Source organism: Oncorhynchus mykiss, chromosome 17, assembly GCF_057628025.1.
Source record: "Oncorhynchus mykiss isolate SJ-2025 chromosome 17, ASM5762802v1, whole genome shotgun sequence".
Taxonomy (NCBI): Eukaryota; Metazoa; Chordata; class Actinopteri; order Salmoniformes; family Salmonidae; genus Oncorhynchus; species Oncorhynchus mykiss.
The window spans coordinates 12,462,889-12,484,429 of NC_143038.1; the positions used below are offsets into that span (position 1 = coordinate 12,462,889).

At 44.8% G+C, this 21,541-nt stretch overlaps 1 protein-coding gene across 3 annotated transcripts in view; it reads left to right on the forward strand.

Moving 5' to 3' along the window:
• The window catches only part of LOC110493701 (protein kinase C alpha type), a 221,728-nt gene that overhangs the window by 78,557 nt on the left and 121,630 nt on the right, over positions 1-21,541 (forward strand). For all 3 annotated transcript variants that reach the window (XM_036949697.2, XM_036949696.2, XM_090204820.1), the window contains exon 3: positions 1,992-2,074. In XM_036949697.2, coding sequence (XP_036805592.1) covers positions 1,992-2,074 — 83 coding nt within the window. The remainder of the gene's footprint in view (positions 1-1,991; positions 2,075-21,541) is intronic.

The following is a 21,541-nucleotide window of genomic DNA, read 5'->3' on the forward strand; positions in this document are numbered from 1 at the left end:
TGAGGCCCTACAGTAAGTGCTCCTTTCGGCCTGTAGGAGAACAGTGGATCTAGTTTCACCGGCAGATAGCCCCTCTAATAAGGCCACCAGGGCCTGTATCCATGGAGATGCAGCCGTAACCTCTTCAGCCTTCTGCCCTTTGACCTTTCTCTTTCAACCACTAGCGAGGAAAGTCTCATAAAGAAACGATCACTTCAGGGCAGGTTATAGGTTGGGTCATGTGCTTTTTTGTCGTCTTAGCTGAACAGCAATGTTCCCTATTGTTCAGAATGACCCAATTTCTTCTGGAGCAGCAGGTTCCACACACTTCTCAGAGCAGTTTGGGAGCACCGAAATAGAATAGACATCCACTGAACTGCTGCGAGACTTTAGTCTGTCTCATTATTATGGACGTTTTTAATCCCTCAGAGACCATAGTTCACATCTTCCTCTGCATTTATTAGAGATTACAGACCACTGTATATCTCTCTGACTGCTGGGGCCTGACAGTGTCTTCCTTCTTGGCCTCACAGCAAGTTGTGCCACGCAAATGAAAATTGTCTACCTCCTGTATATCATTACGTGACGTGATTCAGAAACCAAATAATTGTGAGTAAGAGAGAATTTGAGCGGTCATTTTTATTGCGTGTTGGTTTGTTGCGACCATACTCACTGTTTACTCGCAGATAGCACTCTGTGGCGTCATGTGGCAGTTCGTAATGATCTGGATACTTCAGACCATTTGCCGGCTATACTGCAGATTTATGGCAGTTATTGATCATTTGGATCTACGGCGTGACTGCTTTCATGTGGGTGGCTGTGGTCATATAAGTTATGGGTTGTGGTCTCGCGGGGGTATTGACAAGCCAGTATCTCAGGGATGGGAGGTGGTGAGATGGGACATGGTTGTTGATATTGATTTGGCCACCATTAATGTTAACATGAGACATTGGCCTTGATGCGTACTTTGTTTCAGCCAGATCAGACTCCCTGAATAAATGTAGGCCCGGCCGATACTCCGCTAGGCTCGTTCTGTTGATCAGTAGGCCTATATGTTGGTTTGAAAGCTAAAAGAAGCCTAGCTTTGAGTGGGCATATTGCACCATTCTACTTAGAAGTTTGTGAAAATTGCTACTACAGAAATTGTGATAATGGTGTGAAAACCTCTTTAGTACGTTGTTACCCACCCTCTCACCATTTGCTACTATAACGTAACCTACACGTTGCTATTGAGTAATTGGGTCATGATTGGGTCAGGAAAAGGTCAAAGGGGTAACAATTACTAGTTGTAGCTGTTAACTGCGGTGCATAAATGCTATTGATCTACAGTGGCAGCATTTAGTATAGAGCGAACAACATTTAGCATAGAGCGAACAACATTTAGTATAGAGCCAACAACATTTATTCTTAATTTTCCCATGAAATATGGGACCAACACTGTACATGTTGCGTTTATATTTTTGTTCAGTATACTATAGTTCGGAGCGAGAGAAAGAGCTAGATGGAGACAAAAGGTATAGCTACAATTCTGAGCGATCTATAGGCACAGCAATCTGTAGCCAAGCTAAAAGACAGAGCCATCAGAGACTATCTATTATTCAAGCAGCCAATACACTCAGCTCCACCATCACCATTATCCCCCAGTGTCTGAGCTCAGCTCGGTTTCCAATGGGGTGCTAGTGTAGCCAAACACTGGGTGTACTCAATGAGGCTGTGAGAATGCGGAGCTCTGTGCCGTGCCATTGTGTGTGTTTGTGTGCGCCCGTAAGGCCTGCGAGACAGTGAGGAGGTAGTGGTACAGTACAGTACTTTGGCTGCCATAGGCTGTACAAGCCATCTGGAGAGATGTTTAGCCAGACATTGTTTTTCCCCCGCTCTGCTCTTAGTGGTGTCTGTTGTATGTCTTGCAAGACTTCAGGCTAATTTAGATCTGCTAAAGCTATGATACAGTAAAACAAATCAAGTTGACTCACTCTTCTTCTCTCTCTCTATCTCTCCCTCTCTCTCTGCAGTTTGCTGTTTCGTGGTGCACAAGAGGTGCCATGAGTTTGTCACGTTCTCTTGCCCCGGTGCGGATAAGGGTCCCGACACAGACGTAAGTAGCCGTACCCCACCCTCTACCCCTCATGTTCTCACCGCCTCTCCACTCTTAGGGTCTCTAAGCTTCTGTCAATGTACCCCTCCCAAAATGCACCCCTAGCGAAAGGGGGCACCGCCAAGGCAAATCTCTTCCAAGTCTGCGTCCCAAACGACACCCTATTACCATATAGTGTATAAATATGTTGGTATAGGGTGCCTTTTTGGGACGCAGGCTAAGTATATGGCTACTCTCAAAGTGACAGCCTTGCAGGACGGACCGAGCGTCCTTGTCTCGTTGACCGGGACTGAGCATTAAGGAAGAAGAATGAGTCTGCTCCTTGTCTGACAGGAGATCATTGTGTGTGGAGGCCCAGAGCTGTAGTATCATACATCACCTTGCTCTGTGTATTGGGAGGTCAGTCAGGCTAGTTTTTTTGGCTTGAAGTTGTAGGAATTGTTCTTTGGTTTGGTATCATAAAGAAGTTGGCTCTGTACTCTACTTTCAAACACCTGACAATAACTTTCCATTTAAAACGGTGCGTTCTGAAATGGAAAACAAAATGACCACCTGGACTCTTCTCAATTTGATGCCTAGTGAACGCAACCGGTCACTTCAAGTTCAGTGACTTTGGACACGTCTGCTTTAATCTCTCACTCTGGCAGGGAGTCTGATAATGAGCAGGGCTCTCTGGATGAATCATACCAGCTGATGGCCAGCTTACCTCGTTTCACCTCAATATACCTCATTTTATTTTCTGAGGGGTCACTTTGTCCCAGTCATTATATCACTCGAGGACATTTCCAGGTCCACTCCGAAGTGTACACTCGTTTACTCCCTGTTAAGAGCCGGGACATGGGGAGATCCCCCATGATTTAAGACTTTGGACTGGCCCCAGTAGTCTAACTAAATGACAACCCACACCAGTGTCATACTTGGTACTCTTGACATCACATGAAAATATATTACATTAACCTTCAGCATCTGTGTTGAATTATTTAGTGCATAAATCTCTCCTGAATAAATCTTACTTGGATCACCACTTAGATGCCAAAGCAGTGGATGAAGAGTGACTCCTAGTACTTTCCTCTGTGGGAGTGTGGCCTCCTAGCACGTTAGGTGTGAAGGTACACTAGCCTGGCCTAGCAGCAACTCTGACTGGTTGCATCCCAAAACACATCCTATTCCCTATAGAGTGCACTAGTTTTGACCAGAGCCCTGGTCCAAAATACTGCACGATATAGGCAATGTGATGCCATTTGGGACTCAACTTCTTTCTCAGTCTCATGGCGTTCTCCGGGTGGCCCCGTAACTGGAGATGTGTCATTCAAGCTCCTCAGCCGTCCGCTGCCTTCAGTAGAACGCCCCGCGGCTGACACCCAAGCTCTAAAGAAAGTAGTACGTGCACATGTGTCAAAGTCATTACACCGAGGGCTGTGTGTCTGTGGGTTTTCGCTCCTCCCTTGTACTTGATTGCTGACCACACCGGTCGCGTGGCGTGCGCGAGCATTGCTAAATAAATGTACACATGCACGTTATTCAATCATTGCACCCAAGCTACTCGCGCGCGCCAACGAGTGTCTGCTTTGCCAGGCGCTAAAATAGAAGTTGATTCTATTTGTGACACAGAACGTGCTGCACGTCCCGCATCTCCCATCTACTCATTAGTTTTTAGAAGCATATACCCACATACCATCTCCTCATTGGTTTTTAGAAGCATATACCCACATACCATCTCCTCATTGGTTTTTAGAAGCATATACCCACATACCATCTCCTCATTGGTTTTTAGAAGCATATACCCACATACCATCTCCTCATTGGTTTTTAGAAGCATATACCCACATACCATCTCCTCATTGGTTTTTAGAAGCATATACCCACATGCCATCTCCTCATTAGTTTTTAGAAGCATATACCCACATGCCATCTCCTCATTGGTTTTTAGAAGCATATACCCACATACCATCTCCTCATTGGTTTTTAGAAGCATATACCCACATACCATCTCCTCATTGGTTTTTAGAAGCATATACCCACATACCATCTCCTCATTGGTTTTTAGAAGCATATATCCACATGCCATCTCCTCATTGGTTTTTAGAAGCATATACCCACATGCCATCTCCTCATTGGTTTTTAGAAGCATATACCCACATGCCATCTCCTCATTGGTTTTTAGAAGCATATACCCACATGCCATCTCCTCATTGGTTTTTAGAAGAATATACCCACATGCCATCTCCTCATTGGTTTTTAGAAGCATATACCCACATGCCATCTCCTCATTGATTTTTAGGAACATATGCCCACGTGGGTGATTGAAAGATGAACCGAGGTTGGTTGTGGTAATGCACCTTTTTATGAAAGTTAGTTGCCAATCGCCATATAAAGTCCAAAGAAGAAAAAGAGGCCTGGAAGGAGGAGCGATGACTAGAAACGATTCGGGTTGACCGTTTTATGTGTGGATTAATTGTTGGAGTAGAGGACCTTGTGCATTTCAGGTAAAATAACAACCCAATGTCTATATCCCAGAACAAATTAGCTAGCAACAGCAAGCTAGCTATCTAAATTGGCATAAATGTTTCATGCTTTTCGACCTGTCCCCAAATTAATATAATTGGTACAGAGTTTGTTTTGATATTTCAACCTGCGTGTCATGATCGCGTTCGGACAAAATTATTTTGCGCACGTTGGTGCGCGTCCGGTATGGGCATGGCGTAACACAGCTGATTCAGATGATCAAAGCAGTTGATTATTTGAATCAGCTGTGTAGTGCTAGGGTGAAAACCACAAAACATGCACCCCTTTTGGATCCCAAGGACCGAGCTCGGGAGACCCTGCACCAGGTCGTCCATGGAATGAGTTTGACAGTCCTGTGCTAAGGGATTGTCTTTGCTAGTGGGGCTTAGAGGGGTTATGATAAGGGCAGCAGGTAACTCCCCATTTTGTCAGCATTCCAGATATATGTTCATGCCAATTATAGTAATCCAACTTTATGGACTTATTAGGGCAGTAGTTGTCATTAGTCACAGATCTAGGACCAGCTTACCAACCCCCATAGTGACCCCCATAGTGACTTCAGATCTAGGGCATCCTATCAGATATGTTATTAGCAAATCAGTCATCTGTGGCCACATTTCTCAGCATTACAGTAACAGATGGTTGAGTTACATAATGTAAGAAAAGCACTGTTCCTACTGAAAAGTGTCTCTGGTTCATGGGCTTCCAGGATGCATTCAAACAAAAAGTGTGCGTTGTTTTTTTGAGTCTGCTAATGTAGCCTTAATGACCGCCGCGAGCCAACGTTAGCCTTTCGAAATGCCCACATCTTAATCATTTAGCCCATTCCACATGGGATACGCATCCCAAATGGCACCCCATTGCCTATATAGTGCACTACTTTTGAACAGGGCCCATTTAGTGCACCATATAGGGAATAGGGTGCCATTTGTTACGCAGAGAGGTTGTACAATCTGAATTGCTCAGCAAGGATAGATTCGCTGCACATGTTAGCGCTATGTGCAGTTTTCCCTAGCAACCTAATTGCTAGGTGGGCAGAATCCAAAATAAAGGGTGAATACTAGGAGCATAAACCATGGTTCTCTCCCAAATGGGACCCTATTGCCTATATTGTGCACTACTTTCCATAGGGCTCTGGTCAGAAGTAGTGCACTAAATAAGGAATAGGGTGCCATTTGGGACCCTAACCCTGACTATGTCTAACTTAGAGCACTTCAGCAATATGGAAAAGCAAACATACTGAAGAATAGGTTCCTATGGCAAAGTGTACTGTAAAGGACTAATGAAAAACTTTTGCTCTCGCATCAACCAATCTCCAAATACCACCCTTTCCACTTGAGCATGAGGGCTATGTTTTCCCGGAGGCACATTGAGGGTTAATTAGCTAGATTAGTGCAGTTAGCTGCTTCAAAATGGTTTCATTTGACCACTCTGCTCTTTGTTGCCAACAGAGGCTTGGCAAGTATGTGTAGTGTTTTGCAGAACAAGTTTGGTTAATAATTAGGGCTGGGAATTGCCAGGAACCTAACAATATGATATCACCATACTTATTTGGCGATATGATATGTATTGCGATTCAAGACTGTGATTTTATTCGATGTTCCAAACATATTACTCACCATATTTCTGCTGCAGAGAGACGAGAGAGAGCCATGAATAAAATAGATTTGATCAGTCATGGAAATACAATTCGGTCCCTAATTGATAACAAAGTATGAAGGAAAAATACTGGAGTTTTGGTTCAGGTACAGGCAACCAGCACAAAAATAAAGCGATACGCTATATCGTCAGAAATAATATCCCGATATGTAACTATCAATTTTTTCCCCCATCACTATTAATAATGCATGGACTTCCTGGTCCCCCTACAGGGCCATGGAGATGAAACACAGATGGCTGCATTCCTAATGACACCCTATTCCGTACAAAGTGTACTACTCGGGGTAATACATAGGCTTTGTTTACTCAGGCAGACCAATTCTGATCTTTTTTTTCTCACTAATTGGTATTTTGACCGATCAGATGTGAACATATTTGATTTGATTGGTCGAATGAGCAATTAGTGGGGGGAAGAAAATCTTAATTGGGATGCCTGTGTGAACGCAGCCATCGAGTCTTGGTCTCAAAACAGGGCACTATATAGGGAATAGGTTGTCATTGGGGATGCTGCCTGAGAGAGCCAGTGGCTGAGTCATGAAGGACCCATCCTTCCTACCTCCCCAGTATATGAACGGTAAATGCCTGACGGTAAATGTCGCCTGCTAGCCGCCCATGTCTCTATGATGTAATCATGCCCGTCTCTGGCATACTCCAACCCCCCTCTCCTCCTTTTCACCCCTCGCACCCAACGGAGTCGAATACCAGCGTGCGCTCTCAGTAGCACATGCCCCTGCGCTTGCATGCCAGACCACAGGAGGTTGGTGGCATCTTAATTGGGAAAGACGGGCTTGTGGTAATGGCTGGAGCGGAATTAGATGGAATGGTATCAAATACAACAAACACATGGTTTCCATGTGTTTGATGCCATTCCATCCTCCCCTCAGCAGCCTCCACTCTGTGTCAGACGTTCCAAAGAGATTGTGGCTCACACACCGAGCGCTGGAAATTCGAAACAACATTTTTGTGCTTAGCACACACTCTCTCGTTCTTTTAGTGTTGACATGTACAGCGGAGTGGAGGGTGCTGATGTCCCTGCTCCTTTAGCCAAATGAAAACCCATGACCTCTCTTTCCTCACTTTCTCTTTCCCGCGCTCTTTCTTTCTCCTCTCTTCCTCTTTCTCTTTCCTCTTTCTCTTTCTCCGCGCTCTCATCTCTCTCTCTCACACACACACACACACACACACACACACACACACACACACACTCTGTCTCCCCCTCTTCTCTCTTTCTCTCATTTATTTATTTCTCTCTCTCAGCACAGTCATTGGCGCCTGCGCTGCTCCACTGGAGCTTCTGATAACCGTCACATAGAATTACATTCACGAACGAGACCCAGGCTAACTAGACTACAGCAGCCCCATTAATTCAGTGTGGCTGATGAAGATTGTGGGGGGGGTCAACAAGCTTAATACATGTTGTTAATGAGGTTGCTTTAATGAGCCTCTTGTTTGAATCATTTTTTAATAATATCTGCTTCCCAAATGGCACCCTATTCCCTGTATAGTGCACTGCTTTTGACCAGGGGCTCTGTTCAAAAGTAGTGCACTATTTAGGAAATAGGTTGCCCTTTTGGACACCACCAATGCCTCAATGCACAGGATGCGAGGCTGAATGCCTCTTTTGTCCCTCCCACACAAATGAACGGTGTCAGATCATTGAGTCTGTATGGCTAATGAGGTTCCTCATACCACACAGAGCTAATTATTATGATCCACTGTCATATGCAGGCTACTTGATCAAACGGCACTAAATGAAAGCGAGACATTGAATGAACATGAGATATTACTCATTACTACCATCTACTGATGTGGTGGGAATATAACCTCATATCAGTCATCATGGTTGTTATATACATGTATATATGGAGTGATCTAGTTATCAATTCCTGTATGTACAATGTTGTTAATAGATTGTTTTGAAAGTATTCACAAGTAATGTTATTGAGCTAATGCTTATTTTCTCACTCGGAGCCGGTCCCGACCTCCCTGGGGCCCTAAGCAGAATTCTGCTAAGGGGCCCTCCTGCCTGAGCCATGTAAACCATTTGCCATTGTCACGCCTGACACCCCAGTTCTCACACTCCAGTCCTCCCTCCTTTAAAACAGTTTGCTCCATCTGTCAGTCTAAGAACAAGTAGACTTGTATAAAACAGACTGAGGTATAAACAAACAATATTGTCTGTAGTATCTTAAGATAAGTGAATATTAACATGAACATAAATAATAAATTGTAGAAAATATAAAATGATAAAATATAGCACTGAGCTTTGGATCTGCTGCCTGGCAATTAGTCCAGTCCTCACAATATTAAATAATTAGCTTTGTCTATACAATGTAAACATAATCCTTTCGGCTATGGCAGCAGCTGTGTCTCTCCAAATAGTCAAATAAAACCTATACAGCTGTGTGATTAACTTTGGTTCCTTCTACAGCCTGGGTATTTTCAGCATCAGCACCAGTCTATCTGGACTGTCTAGAAGAAATTGAGAAAGTATGTCACATAGTTAGTTATGCAGTCATTTACACAAATGCACTTCTGCTGTACAATCTTAAGTTCCTAAGTGTGTAAACATTTGAATGTTTTGATGGTAAGATTTTAATTCAGACATTCCTCCTCTGCACTTTCTCAAGGCAAAGTCATCAATGACGTCGTCGTAGGACATGCATTTCCCCTCGTCGTGATTTATGCTCATGATGGCCAGGCCACTCAAATGTTCCTGTGACACGGAAGACCTCGGCTAGCTTTTGATGAGCTTTCATTTTTGAAAAGCTTCTCTCTTATGATGCTACTGGGAGGGTGACTGCAATTCCTAGGGCCGTCCAAAGGTTAGGATAGAGTTCCTCCAGGTTGTTCTAACAGAGAAAGGAAAGCAGCTCAAAAGGCAGTCAGTCATCTTATCTGATGGCAGATCAGGTCCATTCTGAATCTCGTGTGCCAGATCCATTCCACTGAGGTCACTGTCGTCTCTGAAGGTTAGTGTTTTCAACTTCCATGCGGTGAGCCTTTAAAGATTCACTGGACATCTGAGAGGCAGTGCTGAAGGTCAGCAGCACTCCATATTTGGTTTTCACTTGGTTGAGTGTTTCAAATATCTCATCCGTGGATGTTACAACAGTCGACCACAATGTTGAAGTTGTTGACTTCAAGGTTCTTCGGTGCATCAGTCACTGGTTCATCAGCTGCAAAACCTCTTGCTGATTCTCAGTCCCTTCTCTTTCAGAACAGCCTCCACATTCATTTATTCACACATGCTTTTGGCTGTTGTCTGGGCCTCCGAGAATCCAGTTTCCCGGTATGTATGGTACTGAGGGAGCCCTTTTCATTTGAGAATAATTTCACTGTGATATACAACTGCATTGAGGCGGATTGGAGGAGCTTGTTCACCTTGTTTGTCATTGTCAGTATCTCACACCATACGACACATCAAATCAAGAAGTGGTAGGACCCAACTATATCTGCGAGTGCTTGTGCCTTCACTTTGGCCACAGGATCGTTGATCGTCTGTCTGGCTTCCAGTAAAGCCTCCCGAACCTCAGAAGCCTGATACCTGATTGCATGAACACTTTGGAGTCTACTCTCCCATCTCGTATCACTAAATGAATTCAGTTATTTTTACGTGTTTCTTCAAAACGCTTCATCTTTGTGTGCCAGCTGAAAAGAAGGTGAAGAGCTTTGGCACATGCCCAAAAAACCCAGCTGCATCATTTGACGATTTAGCAGCATCTGCAATGACAAGGTCTAGAGTATGTGCTCCACAAGGGACGAACACGGCTCTGAGATTTTTACTGAGCAGTCTGGCTTGTATTCCTTGGTGCTTGCCCTTCATGTTGGCCCCATTGTCATAAGTTTGCCCTCTGCAATCTTCAAATGGAATCTTCAGCTCGTTCAGCTTGTCTAAGATGACAGTGGACAGATTCAAGCCTGTTGTAACCTCAACATTTACAAAGCCGTGGAAGTGCTCCTTGATCTCTGGCTTTCCCTTTAAAGCCACGCTTCTCAGAATAATGGCCATTTGCTCCTGGTGACTAATGTCAGGTGTACAGTCCAAGATTATGGAGAAGTACTTTGAGTCTCTTACTTGAGTCACTTGCTTCAATAGTCTTGTCACTCACAATCTGTACAGAAAATGTATTCACTACTTACTGTAAATTGCTCTGGATAAGAGCATCTGATAAATGACTAAGATGTCAAATGTAAACATTTCCATAGGCTTTTATATATTGTATATGGAAACAATCGTGGCTGTTTAGTCATACATTTTCCTTTACTTCGTGAGAGTGAAATATGAAGTCATAAAAACACTCCTCATTCCTACTCTAACAGTTTTATTGGAACAAGAATGAATCGTGCAAAGCCTGTAGCAGAAGTATGAAATGAATCTTCTATATTGTGATGTACTGTATATATGCGTATCATTTGCATTGAGCACAATGCGCCTCTCATCCTGCCAGAAGTTGTTCTTCAATCACTGGTCCTAGAGACCCAAAGGGCATTTGAGCAGGGCAGGCTTTTTATTCCAGCCCAGCACTAACACATTCCGTCACCTAATCACCGGGCTAGCACAAAAACCTGCACACCCCGTGGTTCTCTAGGACTAGGACTGAAGAACTGTGGGTTCCAAGGACTGACCAGTCAGATAAGAATAGAATAAGAGAATAAAATGAGAAGAGAAAATAAAAATTTATATTTTGTTGGTAGAGCATGGTGTTTGCAATGTCAGCATAGAAGGTTCGATACCCGGCACCAGCCATACATTAAACAAAAATGCAGGCATGACTGTAAGTCTGTATATTAGTGGTTAGGTCATTGGGCCAGTAACCGGAAGGTTGCTGGATCGAATCGCCGAGCTGACAAGGTAAAAATCTGTCGTTCTGCCCCTGAGCAAGGCAGTTAACTCACTGCTCCCGGGTGCCGAAGACGTGGATGTCGATTAAGACAGCTCCCTGCACCTCTCGGAGTTAAATGCGGGAAGACACATTTCAGTTGAATACGTTCAGTTGGACAGCTGACTAGGTACCCTTTCGCTTATTATTATTATAAGATGAGGTGTATGGTGAAGAGAAGAGGGTGTGTGTGGGGTTCCCATGGCTCCTTTAAGCCAGAGGACAAGGGGTAAAAACAACCGTGTTTATTCAGTCTTGTAAATGTTTATTATGCACTTTGGTCCTGCATTCAAGTATGCCTCAAAATGTCCAATTTCCATAACGGGGTCAAATCTCTCCAACTATTTGCAAGGGCTAAACAGGGTTCATTGAAAATAATGAAACGCAACCAGACCTAGTGAACATGTTGTCTACTTAAATATTTAGAATGCTTTTGCTTTGCTGGTGAAAGGGCCACTTCACGTAATGCCTGTCGATGAGTCTGGCAGCACATGTTTCAGTATAGTACGATCCTCTCGTGCTCTGTCAGGTTGGATGGGGAGCATTACTGCACAGCTATTTTCAGGTCTCTCCAGAGATGTTCGATCGGGTTCAAGTCTGGGCTCTGGCTGGTCCGCTCAAGGACATTCAGAGTCTTGTCCCAAAGCCACTCCTGAATTGTCTTGGCTGTGTGCTCAGAGTCGTTGTCCTGTTGTAAGGTGAACCTTCGCCCCAGTCTGAGGTCCTGAGTGCTCTGGGGCAGATTTTCATCAAGGATCTCTCTGTACTTTGCTCCGTTCATCTTTCCCTCGATCCTGACTAATCTCCCAGTCCTTGCCGCTGAAAGCATCCCCACAGCATGATGCTGCCACCACCATGCTTCACTGTAGGGATGGTGCCAGGTTTCAGGCCAAAGAGTTCATCAGACCAGAGAATCTTGTTTCTCATGGTCGTAGAGTCCTTTAGTTGCATTTTGGCGAACTGTCATGTGCCTTTTTTACTGAGGAGTGGATTCTGTCTGGCCACTCTAGCAGAGAGGCCTGATTTGGTGGAGTGCTGCAGAGATGGTTGTCCTTCTGGAAGGTTCTCCCATCTCCACAGAGGAGCTCTGTCAGAGTGATCATCGGGTTCATGGTCACCTTCCTGACCAAGGCCCTTCTCCCCCGATTGCTCAGTTTGGAACCACCAAGCTCTAGGAAGAGTCTTGGTGGTTCCAAACTTCTTCCCTTTAAGAATGATGGAGGCCACTGTGTTCTTGGGGACCTTCAATGTTGCAGAAATGTTTTGGTACACTTCCCCAGATCTGTGCCTCGCCACAATCCTGTCTCGGAGCTCTACGGACAATTCCTTCGACCTCATGGCTTGGTTTTTGCTCTGATATGCACTGTCAATTGTGGGACCTTATATAGCCTGGCGTGTGTCTTTCCAAATCATGTCCAATCAATTGAATTTACCACAGGTGGACTCCAATCAAGTTGTAAAAACATCTCAAGGATGATAAATGGAAACATGATGCACCGGAGCTCAATTTCGAGTCTCATTGCAAAGGGTCTGAATACTTATGTAAATAAGGTATTTGTTTTTTTATTTTGAAAAAATGTGCAAAAAAAAATCTCAATCTGTACTCGCTTTCATTATGCGGTATTGTGTGGAAATTGATGAGTATAACTTTTTTAATCCATTTTAGAATAAACCTGTGACATAACTGTTACGCACGCCTCTATGAAGAGGGAACGCAACCCCCTGCTACAACTAAACTCTCTGAAGCGAAAGAGGTATGGACTGTAGGTGCGAGTAAGAATGACAACAGGCAGAATGTGGTACCGTTTTACAAGGACTTTATTCCTTTACACGGTAATATGGGGAAAAGGGGCTGGACGGAACCAAAGCAAAGAAAGTAAATCTCAAAGCCCCCCCCTCTCCTATCTTACCTGCCTACCCACTACTTACCTAATTTAGCACCACCTGGTGCCCTAACCAAAATACAGGGAGTGGTCCGCCCAGGTCTTACCTAGTGTGCCTAGACAATGAATATACTACGGGTATATGTATGCCCGCGGGCCTCTTGCCTAAGCACTCCCAAGGTGCCTTCCCCTTTCCCCCTGGGAACAAATGAAACAGAATATTAAACAATTTCACAAACAAACAAGGACATCAAATAAGCTCTACCTGAGCAACAAACTCACAGAACATACCAACTTCCCAGCAATGAACTCCCATCAAAATCAACCTCTAGCAAAATCTCTCTGCAATGACCTCCAAGCAAATCTCTCTATCACAAACAATCGCTCTGCAATGACCTCCCAGCAAATCTCTCTATCCTGAACAGAACACTGGCTTTTATATAGCTTCAGAATGAATGTGTAATTGGAGACAGCTGTGTCTTGACGAGGGGGCGTGGTCAGCTCTCCAATTAGCCCTGGAGTCGACCAATCAGCTGCTTGAGGGATTTCAGGAAGCCATTTCCTGAAATAAAACACATGCAAATACACAAGCTACAACACATAAACTGGGGAACGTAACAATAACAAAATGTGAAAAAAGTCAAGGGGTCTGAATACTTTCTGAAGGCACTGTATTTGTGTATAATCCCTTCCCTGTCTGTCAATAGATCAAATCAAAGGTTGCTTGTGAACTTGTCTCTATGATTGCGGTCATTCGCTCCCGACATGCACCTATACAAAGAGAACCACTGCACAAAATGGTGTTCCCTTAAAGTACATAGCTGGGTGCATCTCAACAGCCTTACTTGACTTCCTCACCTAATTTCCTTCATCTGCACTGATGTGGAACATTTGTTGTTCTGGTGAAAATATACCAGATGGACATCACCTATTCTCTGGGCTCAGATGGAGAGGAAGCCACTCTAGACTAGTGAGATGTCCTCCTCCCAGTCCTGAGTCATGGTGCTGTGAAGTCATCTCGCTCCAGACGGTTGCGTTTCTGCCTCACTGCTGAGTGTTGCTCTGGTCCCCGCTGCCCAAGCCTGAACCTAATTGGGTGTATCCATGCTACATTGAGTTGATTAAAGTCATCGTGCATGTCTCTCAAACACACACTCTCGCAAACACACTCTCACACACACTCTCTCTCTCACACACTCTCTCTCTCTCACACACTCTCTCTCTCTCACACACTCTCTCTCTCACACACTCTCTCTCTCACACACTCTCTCTCTCACACACTCTCTCTCTCACTCTCTCTCTCTCACACACTCTCTCTCACACACACTCTCACAAACACAAACACACACACACATACAAGCTGAACACTGACGTGCACAGATGCACTCACACACACACAATTTCTCTCACAGTGAGGCTTGGGTGGATCTTGAGGATGTGGCTAATGTATGTGGGGTCTGGCTGGCCTGTACTGCCTGGTTACCCCCTTAGTGCATCAGAGCAGTAAGATCCCGGTGGTAATGGAGCAGATTAGCTCTGGGACGAGACAAACACACACTCACACACATTCACTTTAGCAAGCAAATATACACACACACACACACACACACACACACAGCCAAAATGACCCTTTGAACTCTGTAATGCAGTATCACTCCTCTCTCTGTTTAGCAGTGAGCTAGAAGAGCGTGGCGGCAGCACCAGAGCAGGACGTGGTGAAGGGAAGGTCTCCTAGGTTCTGTTTATCAACAGCTCCTCCAACTCCTAATGAGCACTAATGGACCTTGAGTCCGTCTCTCTAATGTCCTGTGACATGCCTGTGTGAGAGAACATTTGGGTCTGCGTCCCAAACAACACCTTATTCCATAGTGCACTACTTTTGGTCAAAAATATAGGGAGTAGGGTGTCACTTGGGACACAGTCTTGGTTTCTGGAGCTTTGGTGAAGTCTGCGGATGCTAGGTTACACCGTAAAGCACTGAAGCACTTCCTGATGGAACACCCCCTGAGTGAAGGGGCTATGAATGGGTGTGCTGGCATGAAGCGTATCCCCCTTGTGTCCTGTCACCTAGGGCGTCTGGTTCCTGGAGGTGTCAACGGCGCTGCAGACCTTTTTAAAGCAGGTTGTTTTTTTCCCCCCTGTGCTGGCTTGTGTCTTGGTTCCCACTGATCACACACACTTGTTTACACATGCATGCACACACACATATATATATATACACACACACACACACACACACACACACACACACACACACACACACACAGTGGGGCTCCGCTGGGACTTTTGACCCTACCCACACTTTCTTGGGCATCATAATTGAACATTGCTGGGAGAGCAGGCTTGTGCTTTGATCAGCTGTGGGTGAAGCAGCTCTCTTTTGTTTATCCCCATAATAGATGGTAAGCGCTCTGAGCTCATCTTTCACTACCTCTTTACTTTACTGAAGGCCAACCTTGGAGAAACAGGTGGAAGGTGTAGAGGGAAAGAGAGAATAACTGAAAAAAGAGGGGGGGGTGGATGTTACGCAAGATATGACATCAAGCCCCGCCTCCTTCTTTCCATCCTTAGGTTAGAGCCTCATGCTCAGCCTGGGGAAGTGTGTGGTCTGGACAGTGCCAGCGTCATGCCCATGCTGTGCCCACATGGCAGCAGTGAGCGATGCCCAGTGTTTTTTTTGTTTTGTTACCACGTTAACCGACTCTGCTCTGTCACCAGGGGGGTGGTCTCATTCATATCCCACCCTAGGGAGCTGTGTTGTCATAACCTCATTGTAGTCACACAATCTGTCGCCTAATCAGACTCCATAAACCCCGCCGGTCCAGATCTAGCTGGCTGAGGTTCTTATTTAGGCCAGGGCTGAATAAAATGGAGTTCAACTAAAATAATTCACTTCAATGGATGAAAGTAAAAGTGTCATAAATAACTAACTTTTTGAATCAACGTAAAACACTCAAGTCCTCATAAGACACTGAAGTCCTCTTAAGTATTGGTATTTATTATGGATCCCCATTAGCTGCCACCAAGGCAGCGGCTACTCTTCCTGGGGTCCACACTGTACCAGGGACTTTTCTCACCTCCGAGCAGAAACCCTGGTGTTTAACCTCATCACCTGCACAATATGGTGTAGTACACCACCTATGGCAAAACACACTCTTCAGAGAGTGCAGCAGTTTGGAAGCTGCATGAAGAAAGAGATGACAGGATGCATTGCGCTACGCAGGTCAGTGCTAGGCGGCATCCGGACCTATAACCTTTTTCTCTCTGGTTTCCTAGCATCGTCTAGCTTTCAGTTCAACCTGTTTCTTTTCTCACACTCTCTCCCTCTCTCTCCTCTCTCTCTCTTCTTACACAGACAATGCTCTCCTATACTTGTCTGTATCTGTGGGTTCAGCAGTGGGCGTCAGAGCTAGACCAGAGGATCTGAGACTCCGTCTTTCTCGACAGTGTCTGGCAGGCTCTCAGGGCCAACTGGTTTCAACCAGAGCCATGTATTTTGAGAGTTGGGTCAAAGCAGTTTCTGCATTATGATACATTTACGTGACATTTCAACATTCTATGGCAGCCATATTACCTCCCCCATTAACATTACATGGGGAATATGTGATACAATGCTATGTACAGTGTGGTCTGAAATTATTTACACCTTTTGATCAAGATGAGTAATAATGACTGTGTATAAAATAAATACTTCTAATATTCAGCTAGTGAGAAAGTTACAAAGGGTCAAAGATCATACCCCCAAGGCATTCTAAACTCTCACCATTACCAATAACAGGGGGAGGTTAGCATGCCTTGGGGGTATGATCTTTGACCCTCTGTATCTTTCTCATCATTATTCACGGTTCATTCAGGATTATCCGTATTCATGGTAGCAGTGTTTAGAAACATATGCTATTCTAATTTACAATAAAAATTACCTCCAAAATGACACAATACATTAGGGGTGTGCCGAGGAGTCAGAGTATCGTAATGGAAATGGGCAATTTTCAGGATACTATTATGATCAGAGTATTTTTGTAATTATCCGTGATCGGGAAACAATTTCCGGGTGTCAACACACACACATCTGTCTCATGTCAGGCAGTCAAGAAAGGCCTTGATCACACCTGCAGCGTCATTAAACTTTTGACTACTTTATTTCTTTGAATCGTTAGGGGTGTAAATCATTTTTACCTCTTTTGAGATTTATTTTATTACTGGTTAAACAAAATATCTTTCTCAGAGCAATTGTATTACTATAAAATTACATGATTTCGCCTGCAGTATTTTAATCATTTATTTCCTCAGTCATTTTTTAAAATCAAGGGTGTCAACACTGTAACAATAGGCCAACTTTTTGAATTTTGAATAACTGGGAATATATGGCTCTGGTTTTCCCTAACCCCAGAGGTTACGTCACTGTATCCTCGTAAGGGGGGGGCACAGCTTACGAGAATTCCTCCCACTGCTCACCCCCTCCAACCCCCTAGCTAGACCCCTCCAGCCAAAAATACCACTGTCTTCTCCACTCCAGAAGTTTCTTCCGCTGAGTGGCTGCTGGCGACTCTAGCGAGCCTTCTCCCAGAGCTCCACAGGTATTACTAATGGATGTGTTCCAAATGGCACCCTGTTTCCTATATAGTGCACTAGTTTTGACCAGGGCACATAGGGCTCTGGCCAAAAGTCGTGCACTCCATAGGGAATAGGGTGCCATTTGGGACTCAGATCATGACTAGCAGATGGAATGCTGGGATGGCTCTTGGCCCAGAATGAAAACACTGGAGAGATCCTGGTGCCCTCTTATAAAAGACGGTTAGATAAGATGATCGTAAAGGAAGTCAGCCTGAAACTGCTACCGTATGCTACAACGTGGCTGTGTTGACTGATGGTGAACCTTTGACGATAACCATCTCGACTTGCTAGTGGAGCAAAAGGCCTCTGATGATGATGATGATGATTGGTCTTTGTTTCCATGAGCTGTAACTGATTGGGCCTAACCTGTGCGTATGTTTTAATGCCAATCTTTGTGGCACCTCAATCCATGTCAGTGTTTGGCGAAAGCCAATGCCTCAGATGTTTTGTTTTGCGTGCCTACACTTTAGAGCAGAATGAACAGGGGGAAATGGGTGGGGTTTTGTGATTAATGATAAAATAATTGTAATGATCAGAGCTGCGGTGAAGCTGCGAAGCGATGCCTGTAAGCATATGTGTGGTAGAGAGACAGATAGGGCTGGATTTTTGCTGCCCACGCTTCGACGGGTAATCAGCGCTCCTCAACCAAAATCAACGCTCTTCAACTAACACCTGTCACATCTTACAGCCGGCCAACATGAGAGAGACAGATGAGAGAAAAAGATTGCGAGTGAGACAGGAGGATAGAGAGAGAGGGGGATAATGATGGCAGTTTGGCAGTGAGGGATAGTGATGGCAGTGAGGGATAGAGAGATGAGAGAGAGAGGGATAATGATGACAATGAGGGATAGAGAGATGAGAGAGAGAGGGGATAATGATGGCAGTGAGGGATAGAGGGATAGTGATGGCAGTGAGGGATAGAGAGATGAGAGATGGCAGTGAGAGAGAGGGATAATGATAAGTGAGGGATCAAGAGATGAGAGATGGGGATAATGATGGCAGTGAGGGATAGAGGGATAACGTTGGCAGTGAGGGATAGGGATTTGAGCGAGCGGGATAATGATGGCAGTGAGGGATGAGAGAGAGGGATAATGATGGCAGTGGGGGATGAGAGAGAGGGATAATGATGGCAGTGAGGGATGAGAGGGAGGGATAATGATGGCAGTGGGGGATGAGAGAGAGAGGGATAATAATGGCAGTGGGGGATAGAGAGATGAGAGAGAGCAAAATACTATAGAGCGGGAGAAATGGAGGGAGAGGGGGATAAAGAGATTGCAAAATGTGAAACCGAGGAAGGAAAAAGGACAGTGAGGCAGAACCCGAGTCAAACTGTAAAAAACATTTCAAAGACTCATGACCAATCTTCCTCTGGGACTGCCACGCAGGAGAAATATCAGCCTGTGCAGAGAAGCACGAGATTGAACTTCACTCAACTTTCTAGTTTTCCCCATTAGTTAACACTGTCGACGTTTCCCTTTACTGTGGGAACTGTAATCGAATCAACTCATTATTAGACACTTTCAATGCAACGTACCAAAACAAACTATACAAGACTTAGTATGCCAGACTAACTATGCAAGAGATGTTGTTATAGGCACAGTGCATCGGAATGGATTCTATTGCATTGACAGGCACAACTCAGACCCATACTCTACACAGACCGGTGTGCCATAACCTATCAGAGCTGCAGTAGGCCTATATGCAAATAGACCATTGCCATATGGATCTGTGCCATTCACTTTGAACTGGACTGTTTTACAGCATGAGCGTTCGCAATTATTATGCACTTGTTTTGAGATCAAAGAGAGAGCTGCATGTAGTCACTTGTGCACATGTTGTTCATATCCTCTGCTAGTTAGTGAGTCATTAGCCCAGTTATTAGCCCAGTTATAGATCATTTGTAGTCAGCAATGGGGGAGTGATTGCATATTTGAAAAGCAAGTCAGGTAAAGAGCTTCTTTTTTTTTAGGTCTTAAAGGGACAGTGTTGTAATTTGAGATGGTCTTGAATAAGCGAAGTAGCCAATAGGCAGAGGGGAGCATAATTTGTCTGATTCTTTGTAATAATGGTATGGGAATAATTAAACATTTTATTTTGTAAAGTGGTTTCATGCATCAAACAACACACAAATATTTTCATTCACCTCTTTGTCTGAAGGACATAAAATGGATCAACAGGTTCATGTTTTTTCAAAGTCTCATGGAATGAATGCAGGTATATATCGAACACCACACATCGGTAGGTTTAATGATAGAACAGCTATTTCCATGTTAAAATGTGATGGGATGCATTTTCTTCATTGTTTTTGATGGTAGGCCACTCTGTTGGGCCTACATTATGATCACATAGCCACAGTAGCTTACCAAGCCACTTTTTTTTTTCTTATATTAGTTAACTAGGCAAGTCAGTTAAGAACACATTCTTATTTACAATGACGGCCTACCCCGGCCAAACCCGGACGACGCTGGGCCAATTGTCCGCCGCCTTATGGGACTCCCAATCACGGCCAGATGTGATACAGCCTGGATTCGAACCAGGGACTGTAGTGACGCCTCTTGCACTGTGATGCAGAACCTTCGACCCCTGCGCCACTTGGGAGCCCACTGTTAAAACAGTGAATTAAAGCAGGTACAGCCTCAGTGTTACCAGTAAACACGCATGTTTGTATGTCAACGGCAACTATCCTGACACTGTTTTACTCATCTCTTTCACACTCTGTTTGCCCCGTCCCCCTCTTTCTCCCCCCTCTCCCCCCTCTCCCCCTCTCCCTCTCTGTCTCCCCCCTCTCCCCCTCTTTCTCCCCCCTCTCCCCCTCTTTCTCCCCCCTCTCCCCCTCTTTCTCCCCCCTCTCCCCCTCTTTCTCCCCCCTCTCCCCCTCTTTCTCCCCCCTCTCCCTCTCTTTCTCCCCCCTCTCCCTCTCTGTCTCCCCCCTCTCCCTCTCTGTCTCCCTCTCTGTCTCCCCCTCTGTCTCCCCCTCTTTCTCCCCCTCTTTCTCCCCCTCTTTCTCCCCCCTCTCTTTCTCCCCCCTCTCTTTCTCCCCCCTCTCTTTCTCCCCCCTCTCCCTATTCCCCTTTCTTACAATACTCTCTTTCTCTCCTTCTCTCTTTTATTAATTTTTTTCCCCTCTCTCATCTTTGTCTAACTCTTAACTTGTCTGACTCTCTCTCTCTCTCTCTCTCTCTCTCTCTCTCTCTCTCTCTCTTTATTGTAACTTAAACCCATTTAATTGAGTCTGTTTGAGCCACTGTCAAATATTTACTTTCAAGCCCACCCATCTGCGGCACCAGGTTATTCATAGATGCAATGAACTGTCTGTTTTCACTTTTCATGAAGTAATTGTTATCCCCCTTTGCTCTTTTTTCTTGGACAGTGACCCGAGACATAGTTCTTGCAACATCAGGCCTAGGAATTCCAGGGGTGAAAGAGGAGGGGCAAGAGGGGGGGGGGGGGGGGGGTCTGGCAATAGAGAGCTCCATTCCTTGGCCTAAATGGATGGTTTTGACATTGAAGCGAATGTTGCACTTGGGAAGCAAGATCTGCATTCCCCAACTACACCAACTGCTCGAGGTAGAAGTGGCCTCTACGAGGATAACCCTATTCCCAGTCCTAGACTTAATTGTTAGGAAGTTAAATAAGATCGGACCCTGTATCAGTGGTTAGGAACAACATCTGCCAGGTTAGGTGGACTTGAGAGAAGGGAGTCTTAGTTTTAGGGCTGTTGATTGGATAGGTTGGAAATGGGTACCAGTTTATTTGCTGACTGCCTTGTCATTACGTTATAGTCTAGTAATTCTTGCAGTAAATTGAATAGCCTTGGATTTTGCCTCTATCAAAGCAATGAGCAAACAACAGAGTCAGACCTTTCTCTGTGGAATTCTCTTAATATCTCTTGGTATGTGTTGACGCACCTCTGAAGTATGAAT